At 31.0% G+C, this 13034-nt stretch overlaps 2 protein-coding genes and 1 long non-coding RNA gene across 6 annotated transcripts in view; 1 reads left to right on the top strand and 2 right to left on the bottom strand.

Moving 5' to 3' along the window:
- The window catches only part of LOC108743193 (WD repeat-containing protein 46-like), a 10475-nt gene extending 4149 nt beyond the window's left edge, over positions 1-6326 (top strand). The window contains exons 1-10 of one of the 2 annotated variants that reach the window (XM_025974921.1): positions 3597-3830; positions 3882-4034; positions 4091-4407; positions 4466-4871; positions 4946-5181; positions 5250-5414; positions 5475-5709; positions 5822-5917; positions 5984-6094; positions 6159-6326. In XM_025974921.1, the coding sequence (XP_025830706.1) occupies positions 3822-3830; positions 3882-4034; positions 4091-4407; positions 4466-4871; positions 4946-5181; positions 5250-5414; positions 5475-5709; positions 5822-5917; positions 5984-6094; positions 6159-6275 (1845 nt within the window). In that variant the 5' untranslated portion in view covers positions 3597-3821 and the 3' untranslated portion in view covers positions 6276-6326. Of the gene's footprint in view, positions 1-3596; positions 3831-3881; positions 4035-4090; positions 4408-4465; positions 4872-4945; positions 5182-5249; positions 5415-5474; positions 5710-5821; positions 5918-5983; positions 6095-6158 lie in introns of those variants that run through there. The other variant, XM_025974922.1, reaches the window with a different exon arrangement.
- On the bottom strand, positions 62-3469 carry LOC112904585. Of its 2 annotated transcripts, none has more exons than XR_003231204.1 (3): positions 1118-1309; positions 678-857; positions 62-532 (listed from the first exon to the last, which is right to left on the bottom strand). It is a non-coding gene; the product is annotated as an uncharacterized LOC112904585 (long non-coding RNA). The 2 variants fall into 2 exon arrangements; XR_003231205.1 differs by lacking the exon at positions 1118-1309 and adding an exon at positions 3356-3469 and having other exon boundaries at positions 63-532.
- A 979-nt stretch (positions 6327-7305) lies between the features above and the next one.
- Positions 7306-12631, bottom strand: LOC108743150 (E3 ubiquitin-protein ligase RNF126). 2 transcript variants are annotated; one of them, XM_025974935.1, is made up of 6 exons: positions 12424-12631; positions 12265-12372; positions 12103-12206; positions 8349-8560; positions 7907-8170; positions 7306-7806 (listed from the first exon to the last, which is right to left on the bottom strand). In XM_025974935.1, the coding sequence occupies exons 1-6, from the start codon at positions 12505-12507 to the stop codon at positions 7658-7660; spliced, it is 921 nt and encodes a 306-aa protein (XP_025830720.1). In that variant the 5' UTR covers positions 12508-12631; the 3' UTR covers positions 7306-7657. The 2 variants fall into 2 exon arrangements, with proteins under 2 accessions (XP_025830720.1, XP_025830719.1); XM_025974934.1 differs by having other exon boundaries at positions 12064-12206; positions 12424-12630.
- Between the last annotated feature and the right edge of the window lie 403 nt (positions 12632-13034).

The following is a 13034-nucleotide window of genomic DNA, read 5'->3' as shown; positions in this document are numbered from 1 at the left end:
TGCTTTACCTAAACATTCAGAACTAGTATGCAGTTGTTAATATCTGTGTACAAGCAGTAACACTCCAAAAGGTATGTTCTTTGACTATTAATTATATTTATATTTTACAAACAAATGTATAACATCTAACTAGAAGAACTATAAGTAAAAAGCAAATTTTTTTCAGTCTAGAGAAGGTTAAATAAACCAAAACGTTAGAATAAACAATAGTAGTTGTGTAATTATTTGACCGCCACCGTGAAAAAAAACTGCATAATTTAATAGTAACGGTCAGGAATCTAACTTAAACTGATTATGTTATGTTCTCTCACCTTAGTAAAAAGTAGCGTTCTAAAGTTCATCAGTGTATTGAGCAAACCAAATCTAGGAATGATACCACTGCAGACTATTTGTTGTTTCAGTGACTTCCAAATTAATTTCCAATTGCCTCCCATTCTCAGGGCCAAAATTAACTGCATAATGTTGCAAGGCGAAGATGTCAAAAGCATCAAAATTAACTGCAGTTTTCCTTCTCATTTGTTCGTTAGACAATCTATAGAAACGGGAAAGAAGAAGTAATTAATTACCACTTTCTAAAACGCATTGTTTAAAAATTCTCTATTGAAGCAAGTTAGAAATGTCTAAAAGATAGAGGTGTCTGGGATCTCATTTATTATTTCTAATTGATAGTTACTTACCAGTTCACTGTCACGAATATTTTCTACAGCAACAGCACACTGTCTTTTTATTCCCAATGGAAAAAAGGCACTTCCATGCTTTCTTTAGGACCATAAGTACACATCTACTTTATGGAGCAAATGAGGAGTGATACAACAGATGCTCCTTAATTTAATGGCATCTGGTGTTTTCTAATGTTCCTATAAAATGAAATCAATGAAAAAGCATTCAGATACAATTAGTTTAGCTTCCCTAGTTAAAGTAATGTTCAACCGTTTTTTCTGTTAATATCAAATAAACACACTACATACACTACACATAATACAATAATTTTAAGATATGAAGATACATTTATTGTAGCACTTTTGTAAGAAACTTTTTTTGATATCCAACTTTAAAGCAGTTATTGAAGAAACCCGCTTGCTTGGGACACTCTGTATAATATAGTATGTATGCTCACCTTAATTAACTACAAGTCTCCAAGATGATAACTTAACAGATAAAACACCATAGGAGACGACTTGCTTTTTCAGTGGCATTAAAATAAACTTCAATCTTCTCACTCATTTATCTTAGATAGAATCCGTAGAAATAGAGAAATAACAATATATAATGAAATAGAATAAAAATACTTACAAAAGAGCAAGTAAAATTGTAAAATTCTTACTTTTAAAATGGCGATGAGGAATGTCTTCTTTCATAGATGCATAAAATTCATAGAAACATCTATTACGCCGAAAATTTAATTTATTCTGCAGATAATTGCGAAAAATAATAATATACAGTATGAGTCAATCAATCTGATCTTTCAAGATATTCCACGTAGAAAAAAATTAACTCGGCAAGTTGAATTTAAAAGACGCGAACAAGACATCCTACCCCTGTGGTTTAATTTATACGTAATCAAATCAGATGATTTCTTAGTTAAATAAACTCTTCTTATTATCGTTTATTTATCTAGTTTAGTGATCTTAAACTACACATTATGACAAAAATGTTAAATTTGTGCGAATTGCATACTTTGACACGGTTAAAAAAATAAAGAATACAATCAACAAAACAAAAANTAAATTGTTCTAAAAATGCTTAGTATTCATATTTTTCCATTTATAAAGAATATCAGTAATATGTTTTAAAAACATGGAATTTAAATACAAGCGTTTAATTTAATGTAGACATCTTAATACAAAGGCCATTTTTCATGCTTTTCAGTTTTGCAAAAGCACAAAATCTTAAAAACAAAGCTTTACACTTATTATTTTTATGATGATGCACAAATACACCGATTTTACTCTACTTCTACAAAAAGATTGATTGGAGTACCACAGAACTTGAACTGAATAAATACTAAATATCCAAAATTCCACAAAATGTTTAGACACCTAAAATACGTTTCGACACTGCTCTTTAGCTGAGAATACAGAAACAAAAAAGTCTGGATGAAAAAGAGTGTAAGGCACGGGTGTAAATTCAGTGCGCAACTGTTAAATATATATATTTAAGTGATTTACAGAAAGAAAAAAAGTAAGATAAGGGAGGGAGAAATAACCATAGGATGATATCCACGAATTATGGTTCTTTGAAAAAGATGAAGAAGGGTTTGGAAAGATACTCAAGAAGGAAGGGATTGGAGTTAAATCCTAGGAAAACGAAGTCTATGGAATTTGGGAAAATGAGAGGGAGAAATGATAGGGAAAAAAGGAAATGAGATAGAGGGGGTAAAGTAATATAAAAAGTAAGAAAATGTACGGATCTGGGCTATGCAATAGGTAAAGTAAGAGGAAAAGGTTATTGAATGAACAGAAACAAGTAGAAAGCAAAAGAAATATACATATAAGATAGTTGTTGAATTTAGATAGAGGGACATCCGATTATGCGATTAGGAAAGAAATAAAATGTGGGAACAGGAAAGCAGAAAAAGGGAAGTCAATTATCAGAAGAAATTAGAAAATTCGGCTGATAGGGATACAAAAAAAGGGGTACGGGGAAGAATTGTAAAAATCGAAATAAAAAATTGATATGACAAAGAAAGGAAAGAAGTCTTGAGAGAACTGAATGTGAATCAGAAACATGAACAAGTAAATCAAGATGTAGAACATCTGAGGGTCATAATTTCAAAGACAATAATATGAAGTGGATGTGATGACAAGATTTAGAGTGGGAAATAGAAGCAGAGGGTGAATGTTTCGGATGAAGGAGGACGAAAGGCAATGTAGGATATGTGAAAGGGAGGATGAAACTTTAATGCACATTTTGAAGGAATGTAATAAAAGTAAATAACAGATGAGAGAAGTAATGGGATGGTCCTTCTGAAAGAAATTGTGAAATTAAGAAAAATTTTAATTTCAAATTGTCAGAGTAAGATTGAATTTTCACACTTCTAGCTTTACAATCTTTCCCTATATACTCGTATTCCTAAAATGGTTTTCATCATATAAAGCAAAATTTCAGTACCAAAATATATCGACACAGGCATGTGATTAGTTTTAATATAAGGCATTGGTAAAAAAAATAATTTACACATTTTTAGTTCATAGTACCTAAAAAATCTTTCGTAGGTATACGACTTAAACGCATGATTTTAACACCTTCCCTCTTACAACCTCAATAACCATAAATATACACGAGTTACTTTATATGTGTAATTGTTTATATCGTTTGTAAATAATAATATCAATTATGAACTTTCAAGACTTACCTTGTTTGATTTTTGTCGGACAATAACATGAACAAAGAAAGTACATTCAAACGATCTCACAAACAACACATTAACGCGTAACCTCGACTACTGTAATTATTAATGTTCTGTTGTGTTATCCCCTTCAGTTCGTCATAGTTCGTTAATCTTCGATATACCCGAAAGTGGTGTAATATACACAGCTTTTTATTGGTTGTATTTCAATTTAATTTTACAAGATTCAGTACTTTGCGTTATGCAACCCATTTTACAGGCGATTACATGTTGTTGTATAATCACGAGCTACAAGCATGCTACAAGCTTTGACATTACTAGAACCCATATTTTAAGAAGCAGAAATTTGAAACAATTTTAAAGAGCTGCTCTGTTGTTCGTGAACATAACAAAAAAAACATTTCAAACCAACCAAGGAACCCATGTTTTCTGACTACTTACAAGGAAATCCTGTTAAAACAATAACACAAAAATGAACAAAGTATGTAACAAAATGTGTGTCTTAATTTAGTACCATGCATTGTTTTAATAGGTTCCACGATATTTTGAGAAAGTAGAAGATTCAAATGAAACTCAAAATAAAGATATTAAACCGAAAAAAGAATTTAAGAAGGATATTGTGTTTAATATTGACGTGAAACCAAAACCATGGGGTCGTAGAAGGGAAGATAATCGAATCAGAAAGGTAAAAACTGTTCCAAGTTACAATCAAACTTTCTTTTCATATTTTGCCTTTGTTAGGAACAAAGAAATCCAAATAAAATAAGTAGAAAGAATGTTAAGTACAGTGCTAATACAAAACCAAAACTATGGGATCATAGAACAAGAGATGGTGGAGTTAAAAAAATCAAATATGTTCCAAATCCTAATCCTAAGTTTCCTGGTCGTGTTCCCATACCTAAACAAAAACTACAGAGGCATAGTAGAGGTGAAGGCATAGAGAAAAAAGGAATTCGAACAGGTGTGCACAGGAAGAGATTTGAAAAGAAAGAAAAAAATATTAAATTAGCAACTGAATTAGCAGCCAGAGCTGAAATTCTGCTTGCTGAAGACACAGGGTAATTATATGTTTAATCATTGAAGTTTTGCTTGATTTTAACACTTTAATCTTAATAGTTTTCTAGAAGTAGATGCTGGTGAATCGAGCACTCAGTTTACACAGAAAGAGATTGCAGCTAGTGTTGATATTATATCAGCTACAAAATACTTTGAATTACATCTGCATGAATTCGGCCCCTATCGTGCGAAATATACTCGAAATGGAAGACACCTGCTTTTGGGTGGTAAAATGGGGCACGTTGCCGCGTTTGATTGGATGACAAAAAAATTACACTGTGAAATAAACGTAATGGAAACAGTACACGATATATGTTGGCTGCATGTAGAAACAATGTTTGCAGTCGCCCAGAAAAATTGGGTTTATGTATATGATAATGAGGGGATTGAATTACACTGTCTGAAAAAACTTAATAAAGTGTCTAGAATGGAATTCTTGCCATATCATTTCATTTTAGCAACAGCTGTAAGAGTTTTTCCTGCTTATTTTCTATTATGTTGATCTTTTAAATTAAATTATATTTTTTTTTTCCTTTTAAGAGCGAGGTTGGGTACTTAAGTTGGTTAGACATTTCAATTGGTCAAATTGTAGCACAATACAATACAAACATGGGTCGTCTATCTATAATGGCTCAAAATCCTCAAAACGCTGTTTTATGCTTTGGGCACAGTAAAGGAGTTGTGACTATGTGGGCACCTTCATCTAAACAGCCCCTTGTTAAAATGCTCTGCCACAAGTCACCATTAACTGCACTCCATATTGATCCCAGAGGAATGTGAGTTATCATTTTTGCCACTTATTCAATTTGTAATGGCTGAGAACATACTGTTTATTATTATTTAGATACATGGCAACTGCTGCCATTGATAAAAGCATTAAAGTTTGGGATGTAAGACAACTAGGTGAACCTTTGCAAAATTATACTGTGAGGTCTGCTGCTGAATGTATCAATTTCTCTCACACAAACATGTTGGCCCTGGGAATGGGAAATATTATCGAAGTTTATAGGTATAATGAAGTCAGTATTTAAATTCATTTTAAAATTATTTATTTTTATTTATTATCAAGGGATTGTTGTACTAAAACTGCAAAAAGAGCTTATCTGCGGCATCGACTGACAGGCTTTGTGAGCAATATGGATTTTTGTCCATTTGAAGATGTTCTTGGAGTGGCTTCTTCGAGGGGCTTTACAAGTTTGCTGGTTCCCGGTGCCGGGGAACCTAACTTTGACGCCAGAGAAGCGAATCCCTTCCAAACAAAAATGCAGAGAAAAGAGGCCGAAATCAAAGCCTTACTTGAAAAAGTACTTATAATGATTATAAACGTCTCTTGTTTCATATAAATACATTTGTACTTTTTATTTAAAAGTTATATTTCAATAATTCAATATCTATTTATTTATTTTATTACTTTAGGTTCCTGCTGACCTTATATCACTGGATCCAACAAGAATTGCGGAAGTTGACATTCCAACACTTCAGGAAAAAGTTGAAGCAAAGAAAAAACTTCTGGTAAATTTTTACTACATATTTCAAAACTTATATTAGATGTATTAAATTTTCGTTTTATTTTTTTAGTATCTTAAACCTCCAAAAATTAATTTCGAGTCGAAAAGAAAGGGTAAAGGTAGAGGAGGAACAGTTAAAATGGCCAAAAAGAAGAAAATCGTTCAAGAGCAGGCCAAAAAGGTAAAAAAGTAATTCTTTAACTGTCACTGATACAAAATTTGCTTTTATTTTATATTTAATACAGGAATTTATTAAGAAGACTAAGAATAGTATATCGACTTTACAAAATAATAAGAAGAAGAAAGAAAGCCAAACTACTCCAAAGAGTGTTTTAGATAGATTTCTACCAAAACCGACGTAAAAAAGAATTTCCTGTCAATAACTATTTTTTCAAACATTTTCATTATAATTACAAATAAATTTTATAAAAAACTAAATGTTTGCTTTTTAATAGATGTATACGTGGTTTATAAATATTTTATCAAATACTGACACCCCATATTGTAATAAACATTTTAAAGAAATTTTCGATCTAAGGTATGGATAATTCTAAAAACTGTACAGCAATTTTGTAAAATGGCGTAAAAAATCCCCTATTCCCGAATTCTACCTTACTCCTGAATTGTTATCAAAAAGACGGATAATGCTAGTTATTGTTGTGTTTTGTGTAAATTAATGAAAAGTAATACAAGAATTTTATGGCATAAAAACAATAACTTTATTTTGTTTGTAACCAAAAACATGTTAACACAATCAACTGACTGAACAGGTGTGGTTATACATTATTTTAATAGTATTATTTACAAAAGTTTAAGGCGGTATCACATTTTTCTGTGTTTAATTAAAAAACCTGGTGTGAAAGAAGAAATAAACGTCACNAACTGTTTAATAAATATAAGTTATAAAGAAGAAACTGCTTTACCTTGAAAACGATAAAATATTTAAATATTTGCAAGTGGACACGTTAGGAAATAAATTATAATTAGATTAGTTGATAAAGCACCTACATAAACAAATTTTTGTGGTAAGTCTATATAATTCAATAAAAAGAGATTGTTCTGATTTGTAGTTTATCAATTCTTTCTGTACTCCTCAATCTTCCTAGTTGAAATGTAAGACAAATAAAACAAAGGTTTCTGATCTCATCAAAAATATGCAAAAACAGCAACCTCTATGTCGAAAAATTTACCTCCTGCAAATTCAAATTTTGTAAATTACGACCTGAAATGTGGAATGAACTTTTTGTTTATCACATTGTTTTCCTTTATATTTGTTATGTTAATATTAAAAAAATATATACGATATTTACGCTCTAAATATATTTTAAACGCTCGACAAAGTCGTAACTTAACGTAATAATTAATAGATTTAAGGTAAATAAAAATGCAAAGTGAATTGAAACTGCTATATTTTAACAAACTAGCGGTTCATTAAAAAAAAAAATGAAATAATTCTTTTTCAGTCTCTTTTCTAAAGACAACAAAAATAAACACACGTATCGAATTTTATCTTGCGACGCAAAAAGAAACAAATAGGAACAATCTCCCCTAAAACACAACAAACGGCACAGTAGCAGTGGAAACCTGTTGTCATTATAATAATTATTAATTATTATTATCGTCACCATTATTACAAGTATTATTATTAAATCAACTGTGACGAATGCTATCTTTTATTATTTTCTTTTTTTTCGATTTGAAACATGTTTTTTTTTTTGAATAACGCAAAAAACTACTTATTCTTTTAAATTCCTTCGCTATTAGAAAAACTAGAATTGCTGGATGAGTTGCTGTCAGAACCTCGCGTAGCAGCAGAGCTCATAGGGCTGCCTGACCTGTTGGCAGGGTTTTGAGCTGCTTGGAAAAGCTGCTGTAGCGTAGTAAGAGTAGTGCCTGAAATAATTCACAGCCAAATCAGAAACCACTAACCTTTGATACCGATTGAAGAACTCAAAAAACAACAATAAAAGGACAAAAGCATATATCCACTGACCTCCAGAAGCCTGGTTATCAGCATTCTGTGAGCCATCATCGGAACCTAGATTCTGCCTACAGATGGGACAAGTACCATGAAGTTCTAACCATGGTCTTATGCAAGGCTCATGGTACACATGCTGGCATGGCAACTGACGCACATTTTCACACAACTCAAAATCTTCCCAGCATACAGAACACTGCAGTTTTGATTCGACCTGCAATTCTGTTATTTCAACCACAGGTAGGGCGTCTATTACATCTTTGGATAACGGGGGAGGTCCTGAAATAAAAGTAATCACTGTAAATTCGGAATGGAAATGATATGTTTTCTCAACAGTTTTTATAAATCAAAGATGAACATGAACTACAATAAAATTTTCGGGTAAGAGTATGTAGTATTTAGTTTTCAGACGAGGCCCAAAAATAAAAAATAACAATAAGAATGAAAATAGATTTACCACAGCCATCCATTTGATTCAACAGTTGAGTGACAATGGCATCGAGTCCTTCTCTGCCCCAAGCATAATCTCCTGGATTGCCTAGAAATACTTGCATGTTTCCTCCGCCCCCAAAATTAACTCCCACACCCAAGTTAACAATGAACTCTGATATGAGATCCTCAAATTGCGTACCTGGACGTGAATTGGTTGTAGCCAGTCTTGGTGAACTCCTGCATATTAAGAATTTATTAGTAATTTTAAATATTTGAAATGTGTTTTTCATGTTTGCAGAAAGTAATAATACAATTTGGACTTGAAAATTTTCATTTTAGGTTGCTAAATAATTGATAACACAGAAATCTTTAAAAGAATTTATATGAAATAACTTTAGCCAAGGTTTTAAAATAAACGTGTACTATTTTCTAATAAAGCGATGGCAAAGTGCTTCATAAATCATCAGAAAAGATTTAGTTCATAAAAAAAAGGTTAATCATACATTCCATACTATAGCTAGTCACTCATTAACACATACTTTCAATTATGTTTGTAAGTAGTACTAGTGTACTAGTATCATTTAGGAAAATATTTGTTACTAAAACTCCTGTTAAAGTAGAATATATAGAATTATTCATTTATAATTACTAATGTGAACTATCTTGAAAAAATCAAAATAGAAATGCATTATTCTATCTCAAGAAAATTAAAACTAAATATAAAAACAAAAATAATTTGTTAACATGGTACCGATTTGTAAATTAGTTTTGCTAAGAAACTGTAGCATATAAAGCAAAGATGAATATTCTTAGGACTACAATTTTACTAAATTTAATCATTTTTAATAGTACCTATTTCTAAGCAATTTCAACTGCAGGGTAAATTCATTGAATTAAAAAAATATAAACCTATTAACGAATATNAGAGTATTGTGTAAAATCCAGCACAACTTTAACGTAAAAGATTAATAAATTTGTAAAATTTTTGTCATTCCTTAAACATGTTCTCCTAAACTCCTATTTAATCAGTACTTTATACTATTTTATACTAATTTTCATTATCGAATAGTCTTATAAAAGATTGTTAATAAAGGAATAGATTATCTACCTACAAATTATGAGATTATTAATTTACACAGTTCCGAATTTTGGAATTTTAACGCTAAGACGTATGTACTTTACCGTAACAATTCAAAGAGACAGTACAATACATAAAATGTCCCCTGCAGCTCCACTTTGTAACTGTATACGAATAAATAAAGCACAACCTAGGTACTTACCACCCATTTTACCGATTTAAATTTGTATAAGGGATAACAATGCGAAGATGATCAGATATGGCGAGAAGTACCACAAATGTATGTATTTAGTGGTTGTGGCGGTTTGTCAGCTATCGGACCACTGTTGGAACCACTTAAGAGGAACATGCACTTATTTGCAAACAATTTGATGGCATATCGGGTCAATTATGTTCGCCCGTTTGCTTTCTAAGTGGTAATTACAAAGATTATTTTTGTTCAAACAGTTTGTGTATGGTTAGTTAGTTACCCATCCATTTTGTTTGAATCTGGAACTACTAATATGATGCAGCTGCTGCTGTAATATATCAAAACTGAAAGAAAATGTTTAAAAATTTTAGTTTCTGCAGTTTCATAAATAAGGAAGGGGGGCATACTTTGACACTCATTTCTAAATAATTTTTTGGACATAAAAGTTAAAATAATAAGTTAACTATTTGAGTCAAATATAAAGGGGATTGACTATTAGTTGACATCTTGGGTGTTTAAAGAAACAATAATTTAATGTTTTATAAATTTTATTTGTGTGGAATATCATTTGCCTTCGCTTGACACCACCCGCCATTATTTTAAAACACTTTGTACATTTTATTTTTACGTACCTGCGTCACGTAATTGATAGTAAACATTTTTAATTGAATACAATTTTGCTGATTACTACACATGCATAGAGACATCAGTTGCAATTCAATTTATTTATGTATTTATTATTTAATTGTAATGAAAAATAAAGACAATATACAGTTTTTAATTTTTCCTGTTTTATTCTGTTTGTTTTCAATTATTTTTCATTATGATCCTATTTAATTGTTTTGTATTCAATAACACCCTAGGGGTTCCTCTTAATCTATCCATCGGTGCGATAGTGGGGTGGCTATAAAACCGGACCAACCCCCTGGTACACTAACAAGAAGTTGCCGGTGCCTTTTTGAGTTGAGTTTGTTTTCTTTTGAGAATCCACCATATAAAACTTACAGAATTTATACTTATTTTTAAATTTAAATTCTTAAGTCTATTATTTTTTTCTTTTAATTTACGAAATGGAGGAACCACAAAAAAGTTGTGCTACAAAAACAAATTTCTCAATTGAACACATTCTTAAATTTGCTGGAAAATCTATTTCTTGTTATACCAAGTGTGATAATCACAGTCGAAATGAAAGTTTAGAGATTTTAAAAATGTAATATTTGAACCAATCAAATGTTTTTAATTAAACCATTTTTCAATCAATTTATAATCTTTAAAAATTACCTTTTAAAACTATGGATGGTTAAAGAGATAATGAGTATTGAATCTTCTCTACAATTATTATATATTAAACAATCATAACGATTTTTATTAGATACAAAGTTCCTCTATTCCTATTTACTAAAGTCTCCAATTGGTGGTGTTTTAATTTCTTTTGATATTCTGAATCTGAAGTTGTATGGGCGTCTCATTATTTTACAAACCACTCGGTAGATACGGCAACGTATTAATTTTCCCATCTTGTGCCCCGTTTACACGCTTTGATGAGCAAATATATTGACGCAATAAGTATTATTATTATAAAAGGGTATCAGTATCAGTTACTGATTCTTTTTCAAATTCAAAAGAAGAAGCACGAGCTATAACAGTGCAGCGGTCCCTTTGGTTCCGAAATAGTTGTATGGACTCCTGCTGTGGTGTCGAATAACAATGGCATTATGTGCGTAATGTTTGTGGTATACCTTACAGCTTCCAATCTCCTTTATGAAATGTGTAGTACAGCATTAAATATTTATTAAAGATCAGTGAACAAGCACACCGCCCTTTGCCACACTGCTCATTTTGCCACTGTCGAGAAATTCTTATGCACCAGCAGATATTGTTAATATCAGAGTAATGGGTACCTAGGTACCTAAGAATGGCTACCGGTAACACTCATAATTAACAATAAAAAAGATTTGTAAGAGGTACCATCAGATAAACGAGTTTTAAAAAAGTATTATGTAAAATCCAGCACAACTTTAACGTAAAAGATTAATAAATTTGTAAAATTATTGTCATTCCTTAAACATGTTCTCCTAAACTCCTATTTAATCAGTACTTTATACTATTTTATACTAATTTTCTTTATCGAATAGTCTTATAAAAAATTGTTAATAAATAAATAGATTATCTACCTACAAATTATGAGATTATTAATTTACACAGTTCATTTTGCCACTGTCAAGAAATTCTGGTACCGATTTGTAAATTAGTTTTGCTAAGAAACTGTAGCATATAAAGCAAAGATGAATATTCTTAGGACTACAATTTTACTAAATTTAATCATTTTTAATAGTACCTATTTCTAAGCAATTTCAACTGCAGGGTAAATTCATTGAATTAAAAAAATATAAACCTATTAACGAATATAAAAATTAAACATGCAGAATAAATTGCTATAAGATTATTACATTAAAAATGTTTATTTCAAACCTCGGTCTAAAAATCCCTGGATGTGTCTGAACAGCATACCTTCTCCTTATGGCATCATTAACAAATCTTTGTCCAGTATGATGGTCTTCTGGCCCAGGGGCAAAAATAATATCGGCAATATCCATGGGGTAACTATGCAGCATCTAACAAACAGCAAAATATTAAACTCATGACTCAATAATATTCCAGTTGACAACTAACATAATAAGGTTCATCTTCATCAGATGCATCAACAATGCCTTCAGGATTTTCTGTTCCGGCTTCGAGCTCCTCTATAAAACCTCCAGAACAGTGTGGACAAGTGAAATTCTAGAAAATGTTGATGTAATAAAAATTGATTAGAATGTTATTGGTACTCACAGCTGACGCATTTTGAAATTGTACATTACAGATGTGACAGTAAAATCTCTGGCTGGGACGTTCTTCCACTGCTGCTTCGGCCATTTGTTATGTTGAAATCAGTTGAAATTAAAAACTATTGATTTAATTTTATGAAAATGTCAATTGTGATGTTTTAAGGTTCAGGGACACCGCCATTAGTCAAGTGAAGTAGAGAAGAATCATATTATATTCATTTGATTCAACGTAGAAATACGGCGCAATAGTACAAATCACACAAACACTTCACAAGAAGGAAGAAAAATGAATGTGGGTTTGTTGGAGATTGATACGTATAAATAGCAGCAACTGGTGACTTTTTGTTTTCTCAACATTAGGAATTAAATAAAANGATTGACTATTAGTTGACATCTTGGGTGTTTAAAGAAACAATAATTTAATGTTTTATAAATTTTATTTGTGTGGAATATCATTTGCCTTCGCTTGACACCACCCGCCATTATTTTAAAACACTTTGTACATTTTATTTTTACGTACCTGCGTCACGTAATTGATAGTAAACATTTTTAATTGAATACAATTTTGCTGATTACTACACATGCATAGAGACATCAGTTGCAATTCAATTTATT

Source organism: Agrilus planipennis, unplaced genomic scaffold, assembly GCF_000699045.2.
Source record: "Agrilus planipennis isolate EAB-ADULT unplaced genomic scaffold, Apla_2.0 scaffold19, whole genome shotgun sequence".
Classification (NCBI taxonomy): domain Eukaryota; kingdom Metazoa; phylum Arthropoda; class Insecta; order Coleoptera; family Buprestidae; genus Agrilus; species Agrilus planipennis.
The sequence above is the reverse complement of the archived record's forward strand: the minus strand, read 5'-3'. Positions and strand labels throughout refer to the sequence as shown.